This window comes from Scaptodrosophila lebanonensis, unplaced genomic scaffold, assembly GCF_003285725.1.
Source record: "Scaptodrosophila lebanonensis strain 11010-0011.00,11010-0021.00 unplaced genomic scaffold, SlebRS2 tig00000414-arrow-arrow-pilon, whole genome shotgun sequence".
Lineage (NCBI taxonomy): Eukaryota > Metazoa > Arthropoda > Insecta > Diptera > Drosophilidae > Scaptodrosophila > Scaptodrosophila lebanonensis.
Window position 1 is genome coordinate 45,075 of NW_022060679.1, and position 17,886 is coordinate 62,960.

At 34.8% G+C, this 17,886-nt stretch overlaps 6 protein-coding genes and 4 pseudogenes across 6 annotated transcripts; 6 read left to right on the top strand and 4 right to left on the bottom strand.

Moving 5' to 3' along the window:
• Nucleotides 1-1,019: 1,019 nt before the first annotated feature.
• Nucleotides 1,020-1,861, top strand: LOC115630325 (histone H1-like). Its single transcript, XM_030526863.1, has one exon. The coding sequence runs from the start codon at nt 1,044-1,046 to the stop codon at nt 1,791-1,793; it is 750 nt and encodes a 249-aa protein (XP_030382723.1). The 5' UTR covers nt 1,020-1,043; the 3' UTR covers nt 1,794-1,861.
• A 623-nt stretch (nt 1,862-2,484) lies between these two features.
• On the bottom strand, nt 2,485-2,999 carry LOC115630330 (histone H2B-like). The gene has a single exon (XM_030526868.1). It carries the CDS (start codon nt 2,909-2,911, stop codon nt 2,540-2,542), a length of 372 nt encoding a protein of 123 aa, XP_030382728.1. The 5' UTR covers nt 2,912-2,999; the 3' UTR covers nt 2,485-2,539.
• A 181-nt stretch (nt 3,000-3,180) lies between these two features.
• LOC115630328 (histone H2A) lies at nt 3,181-3,647 on the top strand. The gene has a single exon (XM_030526865.1). It carries the CDS (start codon nt 3,202-3,204, stop codon nt 3,574-3,576), a length of 375 nt encoding a protein of 124 aa, XP_030382725.1. The 5' UTR covers nt 3,181-3,201; the 3' UTR covers nt 3,577-3,647.
• Nucleotides 3,648-4,151: 504 nt separating this feature from the next.
• Nucleotides 4,152-4,546, bottom strand: LOC115630332 (histone H4). The gene has a single exon (XM_030526870.1). It carries the CDS (start codon nt 4,514-4,516, stop codon nt 4,205-4,207), a length of 312 nt encoding a protein of 103 aa, XP_030382730.1. The 5' UTR covers nt 4,517-4,546; the 3' UTR covers nt 4,152-4,204.
• Nucleotides 4,547-4,795: 249 nt separating this feature from the next.
• LOC115630334 lies at nt 4,796-5,262 on the top strand (annotated as a pseudogene).
• Nucleotides 5,263-6,571: 1,309 nt separating this feature from the next.
• On the top strand, nt 6,572-7,324 carry LOC115630342 (histone H1-like). The gene is made up of 2 exons (XM_030526876.1): nt 6,572-6,755; nt 6,936-7,324. Exons 1-2 carry the CDS (start codon nt 6,572-6,574, stop codon nt 7,322-7,324), a joined length of 573 nt encoding a protein of 190 aa, XP_030382736.1.
• A 691-nt stretch (nt 7,325-8,015) lies between these two features.
• On the bottom strand, nt 8,016-8,662 carry LOC115630343 (histone H2B-like). The gene is made up of 2 exons (XM_030526877.1): nt 8,649-8,662; nt 8,016-8,449 (listed from the first exon to the last, which is right to left on the bottom strand). The coding sequence occupies exons 1-2, from the start codon at nt 8,660-8,662 to the stop codon at nt 8,071-8,073; spliced, it is 393 nt and encodes a 130-aa protein (XP_030382737.1). The 3' UTR covers nt 8,016-8,070.
• Nucleotides 8,663-8,724: 62 nt separating this feature from the next.
• Nucleotides 8,725-9,124, top strand: LOC115630335 (annotated as a pseudogene).
• A 550-nt stretch (nt 9,125-9,674) lies between these two features.
• Nucleotides 9,675-15,735, bottom strand: LOC115630344 (annotated as a pseudogene).
• A 288-nt stretch (nt 15,736-16,023) lies between these two features.
• On the top strand, nt 16,024-16,494 carry LOC115630333 (annotated as a pseudogene).
• The last annotated feature ends 1,392 nt before the right edge of the window (nt 16,495-17,886 follow it).

Sequence of the window (17,886 nt, forward strand, 5' to 3'; positions counted from 1 at the left end):
TACTGAACACACGTTATATACGATTTAATGGTTGTTACTGGTATTCAAACAAATAAATAAAATATGATTTTCCCAAAAAAATGTAAAATTTGTTATTTATTTAATAAATTTTTTACTTAAATAAATACTTGTATATTGTTATATTTTTCAAAATACAAAATAAAGCACTTGAATTAAATAGAGCAATGGATTTTCCTGCTATTTAGACAAACATGCGAAACTACTTATAACATAACAAAACACGTTTAAAACTCGGAATTTATTATTTATTTAATAACTAACTCTTTCTAGTTTTGTTAATACATTTGTTAGTACTTGTAAGTTATCAAACTCCATTTTTTTATGACTCCTTGGAAATTCGTTAACAACTTATAATGGGTCCAGAAATGATAATATAAAATCTTAAATACTTAACAAATTATTAAAGCAAGTTTAACTTCTTTTGAATGAATGCTAAAATAAATTGGACTTTTAAAACTATATTCTTAAACTATATTTGGTAATTTGTTTGAATGCTATATGCTACTCCGATGGTCGTTTTATGCAAGGTAGGGCTACTTTGAAAGCATTCAATAAATATATTTTTTTGCATTTTAATAAATCATTCGTTTAGATTTGTATACAAAATTGTTTAAATTTTGTTTTAAAACCCGTTACAAATGATTTTATAGCATAATTTCTTATAATAAATTCATTTTGTAAGCAAAATTATTGACCATTAAAGAATAATGTTTCACTTTGAGTGCCATTTAAAAATGAACTCACAAAAGTATCAACACAAACTTAAGTTTATTAAACTCTGTCAAGCTTATAGATATTATTAAATTGCATTTCAAATGATTTTTTTTACATCTAATCATTTTTCGAAGCAAATTACCTTTTAGATTGCCATAAACTTAGCTGTCGAGAACGACCAATGCCACATTCATTTGTATACCGCCCTCCTCCACGATTCTCATAAAAATGGGTGACTAAAAATTCGTAAAATTTCTGAAAGCAAACCGTTTTATAATTTTACAAGTGTGAAAGTGAAGTTAAAAGAAATGTCTGATTCTATCGTTGCTGTTACATCGGCCGCCTCTCCGATTGCCATTGCACAAGCGGAGAAAAAGGTCACTGTCAAGAAGGCAACTGCCGCCAAATCGAAAAAAGCTACAGCTCCACCATCACATCCGCCAACCCAGCAAATGGTCGACGCGTCAATCAAGAATTTGAAGGAGCGCGGTGGGTCATCACTTTTGGCAATTAAAAAGTACATTAGTGCCACATATAAATGCGATGCCCAGAAATTGGCCCCGTTCATTAAGAAATATTTGAAGTCAGCTGTTGCAAATGGAAAACTCATCCAAACAAAAGGCAAAGGCGCATCTGGTTCGTTTAAATTATCTGCGGCCGCTAAAAAAGAGCCAAAGCCAAAAGTCAGTTCCGTCGAGAAAAGTAAGAAAAAAGTTGCACCAGCAGTTGGAGCAGCTAAAAAGAAGTCGAGCGGCGTCGCCAAGAAGGCCTCTGCAGCCGGTGACAAGAAATCTAAAGTTAAAAAATCTGTTGCCACTAAAAAGACTGCCGAGAAAAAGACAAAGGAGAAGGCAAAGGCAAAAGACGCAAAGAAAAGTGGTACAGTTAAGGCAAAATCAACTACATCGAAGCCTAAATCGAGTGCTGTAAAACCAAAAACTCCAAAGGCCAAAACTACTACTACTAGTGCCAAGCCAAAGAAGACAGCATCGGCACCGAAAAAACCAAAGGCTGCAGCTTCCGCCAAAAAGGCAAAGACAGCAGTAGTCAAGAAATGAATGCATATGTGAAATTTTGTATATGCAAATATAAAAATTCATTTGAAACAAAGCCCTTTTCAGGGCTACAAACAACTAAGAAAGAGAAAAAATAATTTTCAAATGTGATTTAAATGGTTTCAAATAATCTTATCTTTTTCTAATTTTGTTAATATATTTGTTATTACTTCTAGGTGTACAAGTATATGTATGAAAAATTTAACAATTTTTGTTTAAAACTGTTACAAAGGGTTTTAGACCATAATTTGTTAGTTAATTTTGTAACAAAAATAATGAGAATTGAAAAATGTTTCACTTTGAGCACAAAAGTTTAAAAAAAAAACGTATATTAATAAAATTAATAAATAATTTAATCATTTTTCGAAGCAAATTACGATAAACTTAGCTGATGCAAATACAATGGAATTGTATACGGTCCGGTCCTCCTCCACGATTCTCATAAAAATGGGTGACTAAAAATTGTTTTGTTTCAGTCGATTTCAAGCAATAAGAACTGCATATCATATAGGTGAACGATATGATTTGTAAAAATAGTTTGTTTATAAATATTGACCAAAATAGTTATATTAATATATATGTTCGCCCATTATAATAGATTTTGTTTTTTATCACAGTAAAGGGGTGCCATGTAAATTTTATTTAAAAGAAATGTATGAAAATTATTAACTCTGCTTATGAAAAATTTGATGGCCCTGAAAAGGGCCTTTTGGAACGTTGTTGCTGCTATGAAGCGGGCGATCAGACATTTACTTTGAGCTGGTGTACTTGGTAACGGCTTTGGTGCCTTCACTTACGGCGTGCTTAGCCAATTCACCGGGCAGAAGTAGGCGGACTGCCGTTTGGATTTCGCGACTCGTTATTGTCGATCGTTTATTATAGTGGGCCAAATGGGAAGCTTCAGCAGCAATGCGCTCGAAAATGTCATTCACAAAACTGTTCATGATGCTCATTGCCTTCGATGAAATGCCTGTATCAGGATGAACCTGCTTCAGAACTTTGTATATGTAGATGGCATAACTCTCCTTCCTCTTGCGCTTCTTCTTCTTGTCGTTCTTGGTTATATTTTTCTGGGCTTTACCAGCCTTTTTCGCTGCCTTTCCACTGGTCTTTGGCGGCATTTTTCACTTCAGATTAATTTAATTCACTTGAGTTAAAATAACACAACACTTCACAGTTGCTTTAGCAATATTTTTCTACCACTGAATTGCTACATATTTGTATATTTTTGTTTAACATCGCCTTCAGGTTTAACTTATAAGAAGCCGTCCAACCCTTAGCAGAGCGTATATGATGCTTAAAAAAGTATAAATATAAAGGCCTAACACTTGGTCGGACATCAACATTTGTGTGTGAGCCAGTGAGCCAGTGAGAAGTGTATTTGTGAAATAAAAAAAAAAAAAAATAGAAAATGTCTGGTCGTGGTAAAGGTGGTAAAGTAAAGGGAAAGGCAAAGTCGCGTTCGAATCGAGCTGGCCTTCAATTCCCAGTTGGCCGTATCCACCGCCTGCTTCGCAAGGGTAACTATGCTGAACGTGTTGGTGCCGGCGCTCCTGTTTACCTGGCTGCTGTTATGGAATATTTAGCCGCTGAAGTTCTGGAGTTGGCTGGCAATGCAGCACGCGATAATAAAAAGACGCGCATAATTCCACGTCACCTGCAACTGGCTATTCGTAATGACGAGGAGTTAAACAAGCTCCTCTCGGGCGTAACCATTGCTCAGGGTGGTGTTCTACCTAACATCCAGGCGGTGCTTTTACCTAAAAAGACCGAAAAGAAGGCTTAAATTGGCGGCAACCTTTAATAAATAAAAACAATACTGTATATAAAACCAACCGTCCCATTCAGGACGACCAATTTAATTCAGAAGAGATTTTAATTCATCATCATACAACGTGAATTTGAATAAAGTATAAATATGAAGGCTTAGCATTTGGTCGGGCAGCATGTCGTGAACCGTAGAATATACTACTTGTATGTATATAATGCGTATTATATATTTTTAATTCGAAAGTATTTTTTATCCCTTTTGAATTTGGTCAATACGTATAATAATTACTTGAGTGCAAGTATTTATACTCGAATTTTTAACACTGCCAACGTTTGCCATATTTTACTCCTAAATTATGAAAATATAAATGGATGGAATGTAAGCTGTACAATATGTTTGTTTTTTTAAATATGCGTATGTAAAATAAAAGTATGAGTTGAATATTTTTCTCTTTTAAAAAAATATGTTGTGGTCCTGAAAAGGTTCAATATATTATGAAAATATAAATGAAGAGTATCGATTGTACAGCTTTTTGTAAAATAAAAGTATGATTTGAATATTTTTCTCTTTTAAAAATATATGTTGTGGTCCTGAAAAGGACCGATTGTTTTCTTTATTTGCACATTTGGGCAAATGTAACTTCTTAACCGCCGAAACCGTAAAGGGTGCGGCCTTGTCTTTTTAATGCATATACAACATCCATAGCTGTGACTGTTTTCCTTTTGGCATGTTCCGTATAGGTGACAGCATCACGAATAACATTCTCCAAAAACACCTTGAGCACACCACGGGTCTCTTCATAAATTAAGCCAGAGATGCGTTTTACACCGCCACGTCGAGCCAAACGACGGATAGCTGGCTTTGTGATACCCTGAATGTTATCACGCAATACTTTGCGATGACGTTTTGCGCCACCCTTGCCCAAGCCTTTGCCACCTTTACCACGACCAGTCATTTCTCACTAATTCACTTTAACTGCACAAAATTCACAACGAAACTAACGCTGTTGCGGCCACATACGCTCGTATTTATACAAAAATAACACGAAAACACGAGCGAGTCGGATAATCTTCCTATCTCTCTTTCGCACATCTCGTTCAAACAACCACCAATCGCATTGTGCGGCCAAATTTCTATATAAAGAAGGCCGCAAAGCAAGCAATACGAATATTGTGTTTTCATCAGTGACAGTGTATACAGTGTAGTAGATTAGTACGGAATAAATACTTGTATAATGGCTCGCACCAAGCAAACTGCCCGAAAATCGACCGGTGGCAAAGCGCCTCGCAAGCAGCTGGCTACCAAAGCTGCTCGTAAAAGTGCACCAGCCACCGGTGGTGTAAAAAGCCACATCGTTATCGCCCCGGTACAGTTGCACTTCGTGAGATCCGCCGCTACCAGAAAAGCACTGAGCTATTGATTCGCAAACTGCCATTCCAGCGTTTGGTTCGTGAGATAGCACAGGACTTTAAAACTGATTTGCGATTCCAAAGTTCAGCGGTAATGGCATTACAGGAAGCTAGCGAAGCCTATCTGGTTGGTCTTTTTGAAGATACAAATTTGTGCGCAATTCATGCCAAGCGTGTTACAATCATGCCCAAGGACATTCAATTGGCCAGACGTATTCGTGGTGAACGTGCATAAGTTGAAATTTCAGCGCTTCATTTTCCAAATTATAAAATCAATAATCGGTCCTTTTCAGGACCACAAATAGCTAACAAAGAGATTAACTATTGCTTGGTATACAGCATTTTTCGTTTTATATTATGATTATTTACATTTATTCCATTATTTACACAAATGCCTGGCATTTCACATAACAATGCAAATATATAAATATGAAGTCATATACTTGTATATGTATTTTTCATTCATCAAGTAAATTAAATCATGCTATTGCGATTATCATTTTCTCAATTAAAAGAAATATACATTGAGAAAATCGATTGTTTTTTCTGAATACTGAACACACGTTATATACGATTTAATGGTTGTTACTGGTATTCAAACAAATAAATAAAATATGATTTTCCCAAAAAAATGTAAAATTTGTTATTTATTTAATAAATTTTTTACTTAAATAAATACTTGTATATTGTTATATTTTTCAAAATACAAAATAAAGCACTTGAATTAAATAGAGCAATGGATTTTCCTGCTATTTAGACAAACATGCGAAACTACTTATAACATAACAAAACACGTTTTTAAAACTCGGAATTTATTATTTATTTAATAACTAACTCTTTCTAGTTTTGTTAATACATTTGTTAGTACTTGTAAGTTATCAAACTCCATTTTTTTATGACTCCTTGGAAATTCGTTAACAACTTATAATGGGTCCAGAAATGATAATATAAAATCTTAAATACTTAACAAATTATTAAAGCAAGTTTAACTTCTTTTGAATGAATGCTAAAATAAATTGGACTTTTTAAAACTATATTCTTAAACTATATTTGGTAATTTGTTTGAATGCTATATGCTACTCCGATGGTCGTTTTATGCAAGGTAGGGCTACTTTGAAAGCATTCAATAAATATATTTTTTTGCATTTTAATAAATCATTCGTTTAGATTTGTATACAAAATTGTTTAAATTTTGTTTAAAACCCGTTACAAATGATTTTATAGCATAATTTCTTATAATAAATTCATTTTGTAAGCAAACTTATTGACCATTAAAGAATAATGTTTCACTTTGAGTGCCATTTAAAAATGAACTCACAAAAGTATCAACACAAACTTAAGTTTATTAAACTCTGTCAAGCTTATAGATATTATTTAAATTGCATTTCAAATGATTTTTTTTACATCTAATCATTTTTTCGAAGCAAATTACCTTTTAGATTGCCATAAACTTAGCTGTCGAGAACGACCAATGCCACATTCATTTGTATACCGCCCTCCTCCACGATTCTCATAAAAATGGGTGACCTAAAAATTCGTAAAATTTCTGAAAGCAAACCGTTTTTATAATTTTACAAGTGTGAAAGTGAAGTTTAAAAGAAATGTCTGATTCTATCGTTTGCTGTTACATCGGCCCGCCTCTCCGATTGCCATTGCACAAGCGGAGAAAAGGTCACTGTCAAGAAGGCAACTGCCGCCAAATCGAAAAAGCTACAGCTCCACCATCACATCCGCCAACCCAGCAAATGGTCGACGCGTCAATCAAGAATTTGAAGGAGCGCGGTGGTGGGTCATCACTTTTGGCAATTTAAAAAGTACATTAGTGCCACATATAAATGCGATGCCCCAGAAATTGGCCCCGTTCATTAAGAAATATTTGAAGTCAGCTGTTGCAATGGAAACTCATCCAAACAAAAGGCAAAGGCGCATCTGGTTCGTTTAAATTATCTGCGGCCGCTAAAAAAGAGCCAAAGCCAAAAGTCAGTTCCGTCGAGAAAAGTAAGAAAAAGTTGCACCAGCAGTTGGAGCAGCTAAAAAGAAGTCGAGCGGCGTCGCCAAGAAGGCCTCTGCAGCCGGGTGACAAGAAATCTAAAGTTAAAAAATCTGTTGCCACTAAAAAGACTGCCGAGAAAAAGACAAAGGAGAAGGCAAAGGCAAAAGACGCAAAGAAAAGTGGTACAGTTAAGGCAAAATCAACTACATCGAAGCCTAAATCGAGTGCTGTAAAACCAAAAACTCCAAAGGCCAAAACTACTACTACTAGTGCCAAGCCAAAGAAGACAGCATCGGCACCGAAAAAACCAAAGGCTGCAGCTTCCGCCAAAAAGGCAAAGACAGCAGTAGTCAAGAAATGAATGCATATGTGAAATTTTGTATATGCAAATATAAAAATTCATTTGAAACAAAGCCCTTTTCAGGGCTACAAACAACTAAGAAAGAGAAAAATAATTTTCAAATGTGATTTAAATGGTTTCAAATAATCTTATCTTTTTTCTAATTTTGTTAATATATTTGTTATTACTTCTAGGTGTACAAGTATATGTATGAAAATTTAACAATTTTTGTTTTTAAAACTGTTACAAAGGGTTTTTTAGACCATAATTTGTTAGTTAATTTTGTAACAAAAATAATGAGAATTGAAAAATGTTTCACTTTGAGCACAAAAGTTTAAAAAAAAACGTATATTAATAAAATTAATAAATAATTTAATCATTTTTCGAAGCAAATTACGATAAACTTAGCTGATGCAAATACAATGGAATTGTATACGGTCCGGTCCTCCTCCACGATTCTCATAAAATGGGTGACTAAAAATTGTTTTGTTTCAGTCGATTTCAAGCAATAAGAACTGCATATCATATAGGTGAACGATATGATTTGTAAAAATAGTTTGTTTATAAATATTGACCAAAATAGTTATATTAATATATATGTTCGCCCATTATAATAGATTTTGTTTTTTATCACAGTAAAGGGGTGCCATGTAAATTTTATTTAAAAGAAATGTATGAAAATTATTAACTCTGCTTATGAAAATTTGATGGCCCTGAAAAGGGCCTTTTGGAACGTTGTTGCTGCTATGAAGCGGGCGATCAGACATTTACTTTGAGCTGGTGTACTTGGTAACGGCTTTGGTGCCTTCACTTACGGCGTGCTTAGCCAATTCACCGGGCAGAAGTAGGCGGACTGCCGTTTGGATTTCGCGACTCGTTATTGTCGATCGTTTATTATAGTGGGCCAAATGGGAAGCTTCAGCAGCAATGCGCTCGAAAATGTCATTCACAAAACTGTTCATGATGCTCATTGCCTTCGATGAAATGCCTGTATCAGGATGAACCTGCTTCAGAACTTTGTATATGTAGATGGCATAACTCTCCTTCCTCTTGCGCTTCTTCTTCTTGTCGTTCTTGGTTATATTTTTCTGGGCTTTACCAGCCTTTTTCGCTGCCTTTCCACTGGTCTTTGGCGGGCATTTTTCACTTCAGATTAATTTAATTCACTTGAGTTAAAATAACACAACACTTCACAGTTGCTTTAGCAATATTTTTCTACCACTGAATTGCTACATATTTGTATATTTTTGTTTAACATCGCCTTCAGGTTTAACTTATAAGAAGCCGTCCAACCCTTAGCAGAGCGTATATGATGCTTAAAAAAGTATAAATATAAAGGCCTAACACTTGGTCGGACATCAACATTTGTGTGTGAGCCAGTGAGCAGTGAGAAGTGTATTTGTGAAATAAAAAAATAGAAAATGTCTGGTCGTGGTAAAGGTGGTAAAGTAAAGGGAAAGGCAAAGTCGCGTTCGAATCGAGCTGGCCTTCAATTCCCAGTTGGCCGTATCCACCCGCCTGCTTCGCAAGGGTAACTATGCTGAACGTGTTGGTGCCGGCGCTCCTGTTTACCTGGCTGCTGTTATGGAATATTTAGCCGCTGAAGTTTCTGGAGTTGGCTGGCAATGCAGCACGCGATAATAAAAAGACGCGCATAATTCCACGTCACCTGCAACTGGCTATTCGTAATGACGAGGAGTTAAACAAGCTCCTCTCGGGCGTAACCATTGCTCAGGGTGGTGTTCTACCTAACATCCAGGCGGTGCTTTTACCTAAAAAGACCGAAAAGAAGGCTTAAATTGGCGGCAACCTTTAATAAATAAAAACAATATGTATATAAAACCAACCGTCCTTTTCAGGACGACCAATTTAATTCAGAAGAGATTTTAATTCATCATCATACAACGTGAATTTGAATAAAGTATAAATATGAAGGCTTAGCATTTGGTCGGGCAGCATGTCGTGAACCGTAGAATATACTACTTGTATGTATATAATGCGTATTATATATTTTTAATTCGAAAGTATTTTTTTATCCCTTTTGAATTTGGTCAATACGTATAATAATTACTTGAGTGCAAGTATTTATACTCGAATTTTTAACACTGCCAACGTTTGCCATATTTTACTCCTAAATATGAAAATATAAATGGATGGAATGTAAGCTGTACAATATGTTTGTTTTTTTAAATATGCGTATGTAAAATAAAAGTATGAGTTGAATATTTTCTCTTTTAAAAAAATATGTTGTGGTCCTGAAAAGGTTCAATTATATTATGAAAATATAAATGGAAGAGTATCGATTGTACAGCTTTTTGTAAAATAAAAGTATGATTGAATATTTTCTCTTTTAAAAATATATGTTGTGGTCCTGAAAAGGACCGATTGTTTTCTTTATTTGCACATTTGGGCAAATGTAACTTCTTAACCGCCGAAACCGTAAAGGGTGCGGCCTTGTCTTTTTAATGCATATACAACATCCATAGCTGTGACTGTTTTCCTTTTGGCATGTTCCGTATAGGTGACAGCATCACGAATAACATTCTCCAAAAACACCTTGAGCACACCACGGGTCTCTTCATAAATTAAGCCAGAGATGCGTTTTACACCGCCACGTCGAGCCAAACGACGGATAGCTGGCTTTGTGATACCCTGAATGTTATCACGCAATACTTTGCGATGACGTTTTGCGCCACCCTTGCCCAAGCCTTTGCCACCTTTACCACGACCAGTCATTTCTCACTAATTCACTTTAACTGCACAAAATTCACAACGAAACTAACGCTGTTGCGGCCACATACGCTCGTATTTATACAAAAATAACACGAAAACACGAGCGAGTCGGATAATCTTCCTATCTCTCTTTCGCACATCTCGTTCAAACAACCACCAATCGCATTGTGCGGCCAAATTTCTATCTAAAGAAGGCGCAAAGCAAGCAATACGAATATTGTGTTTTCATCAGTGACAGTGTATACAGTTGTAGTAGATTAGTACGGAATAAATACTTGTATAATGGCTCGCACCCAAGCAAACTGCCCGAAAATCGACCGGTGGCAAAGCGCCTCGCAAGCAGCTGGCTACCAAAGCTGCTCGTAAAAGTGCACCAGCCACCGGTGGTGTAAAAAAGCCACATCGTTATCGCCCCGGTACAGTTGCACTTCGTGAGATCCGCCGCTACCAGAAAGCACTGAGCTATTGATTCGCAAACTGCCATTCCAGCGTTTGGTTCGTGAGATAGCACAGGACTTTAAAACTGATTTGCGATTCCAAGTTCAGCGGTAATGGCATTACAGGAAGCTAGCGAAGCCTATCTGGTTGGTCTTTTTGAAGATACAAATTTGTGCGCAATTCATGCCAAGCGTGTTACATCATGCCCAAGGACATTCAATTGGCCAGACGTATCGTGGTGAACGTGCATTAAGTTTGAAATTTCAGCGCTTCATTTTCCCAAATTATAAAATCAATAATCGGTCCTTTTCAGGACCACAAATAGCTAACAAAGAGATTAACTATTGCTTGGTATACAGCATTTTTCGTTTTATATTATGATTATTTACATTTTATTCCATTATTACACAATGCCTGGCATTTCACATAACAATGCAAATATATAATATGAAGTCATATACTTGTATATGTATTTTTCATTCATCAAGTAAAGTTAAATCATGCTATTGCGATTATCATTTTCTCAATTAAAAGAAATATACATTGAGAAAATCCGATTGTTTTTTCTGAATACTAACACACGTTATATACGATTTAAGGTTGTACTGGTATTCAAACAAATAAATAAATAAGATTTCCCAAAAAATGTAAAATTTGTTATTTATTAATACATTTTTACTTAAATAAATACTGTATATTGTTATATTTTTCAAAATACAAAATAAACCACTTGTATTAAATATGAGCAATGGATTGTCCTGCTATTTAGACAAGAAAATCGATTGTTTTTTCTGAATGCGAAACACACGTTATATAGTATAAGATTTAATGGTTATACTGGTATTCAAACAAATAAATAGAATATGATTTTCCCAAAAAAATGTCAAATTGTTATTTATTTAATAAATTTTTTACTTAAATAAATACTTGTATATTGTTATATTTTTCAAATACAAATAAAGCACTTGAATTAAATAGAGCAATGGATTTTCCTGCTATTTAGACAAACATTGCGAAACTACTTATAACATAACAAAACACGTTTTAAAACTCGGAATTTATTATTTATTTAATAACTAACTCTTTCTAGTTTTGTTAATACATTTGTTAGTACTTGTAAGTTATCAAACTCCCATTTTTTTATGACTCCTTGGAAATTCGTTAACAACTTTATAATGGTCCAGAAATGATAATATAAAATCTTAAATACTAACAAATTATTAAAGCAAGTTTAACTTCTTTTGAATGAATGCTAAAATAAATTGGACTTTTAAAACTATATTCTAAACTATATTTGGGTAATTTGTTTGAATGCTATATGCTACTCCGATGGTCGTTTTATGCAAGGTAGGGCTACTTTGAAAGCATTCAATAAATATATTTTTTTGCATTTTAATAACATCATTCGTTTAGATTTGTATACAAAATTGTTTTTAAATTTTGTTTTTAAAACCCGTTACAAATGATTTTATAGCATAATTTCTTATAATAAATTCATTTTGTAAGCAAAATTATTGACCATTAAAGATAATGTTTCACTTGAGTGCCATTTAAACATGAACTCACAAAGTATCAACACAAACTTAAGTTTATTAAACTCTGTCAAGCTTATAGATATTATTAAATTGCATTTCAAATGATTTTTTTTACATCTATCATTTTTTCGAAGCAAATTACCTTTTAGATGCCATAAACTTAGCTGTCGAGAACGACCAATGCCACATCATTGTATACCGCCCTCCTCCACGATTCTCATAAAAATGGGTGACTAAAAATTCGTAAAAATTTCTGAAAGCAAACCGTTTTATAATTTTACAAGTGTTGAAAGTGAAGTTAAAAGAAATGTCTGATTCTATCGTAGCTGTTACATCGGCCCGCCTCTCCGATTGCCATTGCACAAGCGGAGGAAGAAAAAGGTCACTGTCAAGAAGGCAACTGCCGCCAACTCGAAAAAAGCTACAGCTCCACCATCACATCCGCCAACCCAGCAAATGTCGACGCGTCAATCAAGAATTTGAAGGAGCGCGGTGGTGGGTCATCACTTTGGCAATTAAAAGTACATTAGTGCCACATATAAATGCGATGCCCAGAAATTGGCCCCGTTCATTAAGAAATATTTGAAGTCAGCTGTTTGCAAATGGAAAACTTCATCCAAACAAAAGGCAAAGGGCGCATCTGGTTCGTTTAAATATCTGCGGCCGCTTACAAAAGAGCCACAGCCAAAAGTTCAGTTCCGTCGAGAAAAGTAAGAAAAAAGTTTGCACCATCTGGAGCAGCTAAAAAGAAGTCGAGCGGCGTCGCCAAGAAGGCCTCTGCAGCCGGTGACAAGAAATCTAAAGTTAAAAAATCTGTTGCCACTAAAAAGACCTGCCGAGAAAAAGGACAAAAGGAGAAGGCAAATGCAAAAAGACGCAAAGAAAAGTGGTACAGTTAAGGCAAAATCAACTACATCGAAGCCTTAAATCGAGTGCTATAAACACCAAAAACTCCAAAGGCCAAAAACCTACTACTACTAGTGCCAAGCCAAAGAAGACAGCATCGGGCACCCGAAAAAAACCAAAAGCTGCAGCTTCCGCCAAAAAGGCAAAGACAGCAGTAGTCAAGAAATGAATTGCATATTGTGAAATTTTGTATATTGCAAATATAAAAATTCATTTGAAACAAAGCCCTTGTTCAGGGCTACAAAACAACTAAGAAAGAGAAAAAATAATTTTCAATGTGATTTAAATGTTTTCAAATAATCTTATCTTTTTCTAATTTTGTTAATATATTTGTTATTACTTCTAGGTGTAACAAGTATAGTATGTGATAAAATTTAACAATTTTTGTTTTAAAACTGTTACAATAGGGTTTTAGACCATAATTTGTTAGTTAATTTTGTAACAAAAATATGAGAATTGAAAAAATGTTTCACTTTGGAGCACAAAAGTTTTAACAAAAAAACGTATATTAATAAAATTAATAAATAATTTATATTAATCATTTTTCGAAGCAAATTACGATAAACTTAGCTGATGCAAATAACAATGGAATTGTTATACGGTCCGGTCCTCCTCCACGATTCTCATAAAAATGGGTGACTAAAAATTGTTTTGTTTCAGTCGATTTCAAGCAATAAGAAACTGCATATCATATAGGTGAACGATATGATTTGTAAAAATAGTTTGTTTATAAATATTGACCCAAAATAGTTATATTAATAATATATGTTCGCCCCATTATAATAGATTTTGTTTTTTATCACAGTAAACGGGTTGGGTTGCCATGTAAATTTTATTAAAAGAAATGTATGAAAATTATTAACTCGGCTTATGAAAATTTGATGGCCCTGAAAAGGGCCTTTTGGAACGTTGTTGCTGCTATGAAGCGGGGCGATCAGACATTTACTTTGAGCTGGTTGTACTTGGGTAACGGCTTTGGTGCCTTCACTTACGGCGTGGCGTTAGCCAATTCACCGGGCAGAAGTAGGCCGGGACGTGCCGTTTGGATTTCGCGACTCGTTATTGTCGATCGTTTATTATAGTGGGGCCAAACGGGGAAGCTTCAGCAGCAATGCGCTCGAAAATGTCATTCACAAAACTGTTCATGATGCTCATTGCCTTCGATGAAATGCCTGTATCAGGATGAACCTGCTTCAGAACTTTGTATATGTAGATGGCATAACTCTCCTTCCTCTTGCGCTTCTTCTTCTTGTCGTTCTTGGTTATATTTTTCTGGGCTTTACCAGCCTTTTTCGCTGCCTTTCCACTGGTCTTTGGCGGCATTTTTCACTTCAGATTAATTTAATTCACTTGAGTTAAAATAACACAACACTTCACAGTTGCTTTAGCAATATTTTTCTACCACTGAATTGCTACATATTTGTATATTTTTGTTTAACATCGCCTTCAGGTTTAACTTATAAGAAGCCGTCCAACCCTTAGCAGAGCGTATATGATGCTTAAAAAAGTATAAATATAAAGGCCTAACACTTGGTCGGACATCAACATTTGTGTGTGAGCCAGTGAGCCAGTGAGAAGTGTATTTGTGAAATAAAAAAAAAAAAAAAAAATAGAAAATGTCTGGTCGTGGTAAAGGTGGTAAAGTAAAGGGAAAGGCAAAGTCGCGTTCGAATCGAGCTGGCCTTCAATTCCCAGTTGGCCGTATCCACCGCCTGCTTCGCAAGGGTAACTATGCTGAACGTGTTGGTGCCGGCGCTCCTGTTTACCTGGCTGCTGTTATGGAATATTTAGCCGCTGAAGTTCTGGAGTTGGCTGGCAATGCAGCACGCGATAATAAAAAGACGCGCATAATTCCACGTCACCTGCAACTGGCTATTCGTAATGACGAGGAGTTAAACAAGCTCCTCTCGGGCGTAACCATTGCTCAGGGTGGTGTTCTACCTAACATCCAGGCGGTGCTTTTACCTAAAAAGACCGAAAAGAAGGCTTAAATTGGCGGCAACCTTTAATAAATAAAAACAATACTGTATATAAAACCAACCGTCCTTTTCAGGACGACCAATTAATTCAGAAGAGATTTTAATTCATCATCATACAACGTGAATTTGAATAAAGTATAAATATGAAGGCTTAGCATTTGGTCGGGCAGCATGTCATGAACCGTAGAATATACTACTTGTATGTATATAATGCGTATTATATATTCTTAATTCGAAAGTATTTTTTATCCCTTTTTGAATTTGGTCAATACGTATAATAATTACTTGAGTGCACAGTATTATACTCGAATTTTTAACACTGCCACCGTTTGCCATATTTTACTCCTAAATTATGAAAATATAAATGGATGGAATGTAAGCTGTACAATATGTTTGTTTTTTTAAATATGCGTTATGTAAAATAAAAGTATGAGTTGAATCTTTTTCTCTTTTAAAAATAATATGTTGTGGTCCTGGAAAAGGACCGATTGTTTTCTTTATTTGCAATTTGGGCAAATGTAACTTCTTAACCGCCGAAACCGGTAAAGGGTGCGGCCTTGTCTTTTTAATGCATATACAACATCCATAGCTGTGACTGTTTTCCTTTTGGCATGTTCCGTATAGGTGACAGCATCACGAATAACATTCTCCAAAAAACACCTTGAGCACACCACGGGTCTCTTCATAAATTAAGCCAGAGATGCGTTTTACACCGCCACGTCGCGCCCAAACGACGGATAGCTGGCTTTGTGATACCCCTGAATGTTATCACGCAATACTTTGCGATGACGTTTTGCGCCACCCTTGCCCAAGCCTTGCCACCTTTACCACGACCAGTCATTTCTCCACTAATTTCACTTTTAACTGCACAAAATTCACAACGAAACTAACGCTGTTTGCCGGCCACATACGCTCGTATTCTATACAAAAATAACACGGAAAACACGAGCGAGTCGGATTAATCTTCCTATCTCTCTCTTTCGCACATCTCGTTCAAACAACCACCAATCGCCATTGGCGGCCAAACTTTCTATCTAAAGAAGGCGCAAAGCAAGCAATACGAATATTGTGTTTTCATCAGTGACAGTGTATACAGTGTAGTAGATTAGTACGGAAATAAATACTCTTGTATAATGGCTCGCACCAAGCAAACTGCCCGAAAATCGACCGGTGGCAAAGCGCCTCGCAAGCAGCTGGCTACCAAAGCTGCTCGTAAAAGTGCACCAGCCACCGGTGGTGTAAAAAAGCCACATCGTTATCGCCCCGGTACAGTTGCACTTCGTGAGATCCGCCGCTACCAAAAAAGCACTGAGCTATTGATTCGCAAACTGCCATTCCAGCGTTTGGTTCGTGAGATAGCTCAGGACTTAAAACTGATTTGCGATTCCAAAGTTCAGCGGTAATGGCATTACAGGAAGCTAGCGAAGCCTATCTGGTTGGTCTTTTTGAAGATACAAATTTGTGCGCAATTCATGCCAAGCGTGTTACAATCATGCCCAAGGACATTCAATTGGCCAGACGTATTCGTGGTGAACGTGCATAAGTTGAAATTTCAGCGCTTCATTTTCCAAATTATAAAATCAATAATCGGTCCTTTTCAGGACCACAAATAGCTAACAAAGAGATTAACTATTGCTTGGTATACAGCATTTTTCGTTTTATATTATGATTATTTACATTTATTCCATTATTTACACAAATGCCTGGCATTTCACATAACAATGCAAATATATAAATATGAAGTCATATACTTGTATATGTATTTTTCATTCATCAAGTAAAATTAAATCATGCTATTGCGATTATCATTTTCTCAATTAAAAGAAATATACATTGAGAAAATCGATTGTTTTTTCTGAATACTAAACACACGTTATATACGATTTAATGGTTGTTACTGGTATTCAAACAAATAAATAAAATAAGATTTTCCCAAACGAAATGTAAAATTTGTTATTTATTTAATACATTTTTACTTAAATAAATACTTGTATATTGTTATATTTTTCAAAAACAAAATAAACCACTTGTATTAAATAGAGCAATGGATTGTCCTGCTATTTAGACAAGAAAATCGATTGTTTTTCTGAATGCGAAACACACGTTATATAGTATAAGATTTAATGGTATTACTGGTATTCAAACAAATAAATAGAATATGATTTTCCCAAAAAAATGTCAAATTTGTTATTTATTTAATAAATTTTTTACTTAAATAAATACTTGTATATTGTTATATTTTCAAAATACAAAATAAAGCACTTGAATTAAATAGAGCAATGGATTTTCTGCTATTTAGACAAACATGCGAAACTACTTATAACATAACAAAACACGTTTAAAACTCGGAATTTATTTTTATTAATAACTAACTCTTTCTAGTTTTGTTAATACATTTGTTAGTACTTGTAAGTTATCAAACTCCATTTTTTTATGACTCCTTGGAAATTCGTTAACAACTTATAATGGGTCCAGAAATGATAATATAAAATCTTAAATACTTAACAAATTATTAAAGCAAGTTTAACTTCTTTTGAATGAATGCTAAAATAAATTGGACTTTTAAAACTATATTCTTAAACTATATTTGGTAATTTGTTTGAATGCTATATGCTACTCCGATGGTCGTTTTATGCAAGGTAGGGCTACTTTGAAAGCATTCAATAAATATATTTTTTTTGCATTTTAATAAATCATTCGTTTAGATTTGTATACAAAATTGTTTAAATTTTTGTTTAAAAACCCGTTACAAATGATTTTATAGCATAATTCTTATAATAAATTAATTTGTAAGCAAAATTATGACATTAAAGAATAATGTTTCACTTTGAGTGCCATTTAAAAATGAAATCACAAAAGTATCAACACAAACTTAAGTTTATTAAACTCTGTCAAGCTTATAGATATTATTAAATTGCATTTCAAATGATTTTTTTTACATCTAATCATTTTTCGAAGCAAATTACCTTTTAGATTGCCATAAACTTAGCTG

Bases quoted from the DNA above. Each gene is read 5' to 3' on its own strand.
- LOC115630328 (XM_030526865.1), top strand. From the start codon at position 3,202: ATGTCTGGTCGTGGTAAAGGTGGTAAAGTAAAGGGAAAGGCAAAGTCG.
- LOC115630332 (XM_030526870.1), bottom strand. From the start codon at position 4,516: ATGACTGGTCGTGGTAAAGGTGGCAAAGGCTTGGGCAAGGGTGGCGCA.
- LOC115630325 (XM_030526863.1), top strand. From the start codon at position 1,044: ATGTCTGATTCTATCGTTGCTGTTACATCGGCCGCCTCTCCGATTGCC.
- LOC115630330 (XM_030526868.1), bottom strand. From the start codon at position 2,911: ATGCCGCCAAAGACCAGTGGAAAGGCAGCGAAAAAGGCTGGTAAAGCC.
- LOC115630342 (XM_030526876.1), top strand. From the start codon at position 6,572: ATGTCTGATTCTATCGTTTGCTGTTACATCGGCCCGCCTCTCCGATTG. The intron at 6,756-6,935 runs GTGGGTCATCAC...CCGCTAAAAAAG, and splicing joins GAATTTGAAGGAGCGCGGTG to AGCCAAAGCCAAAAGTCAGT.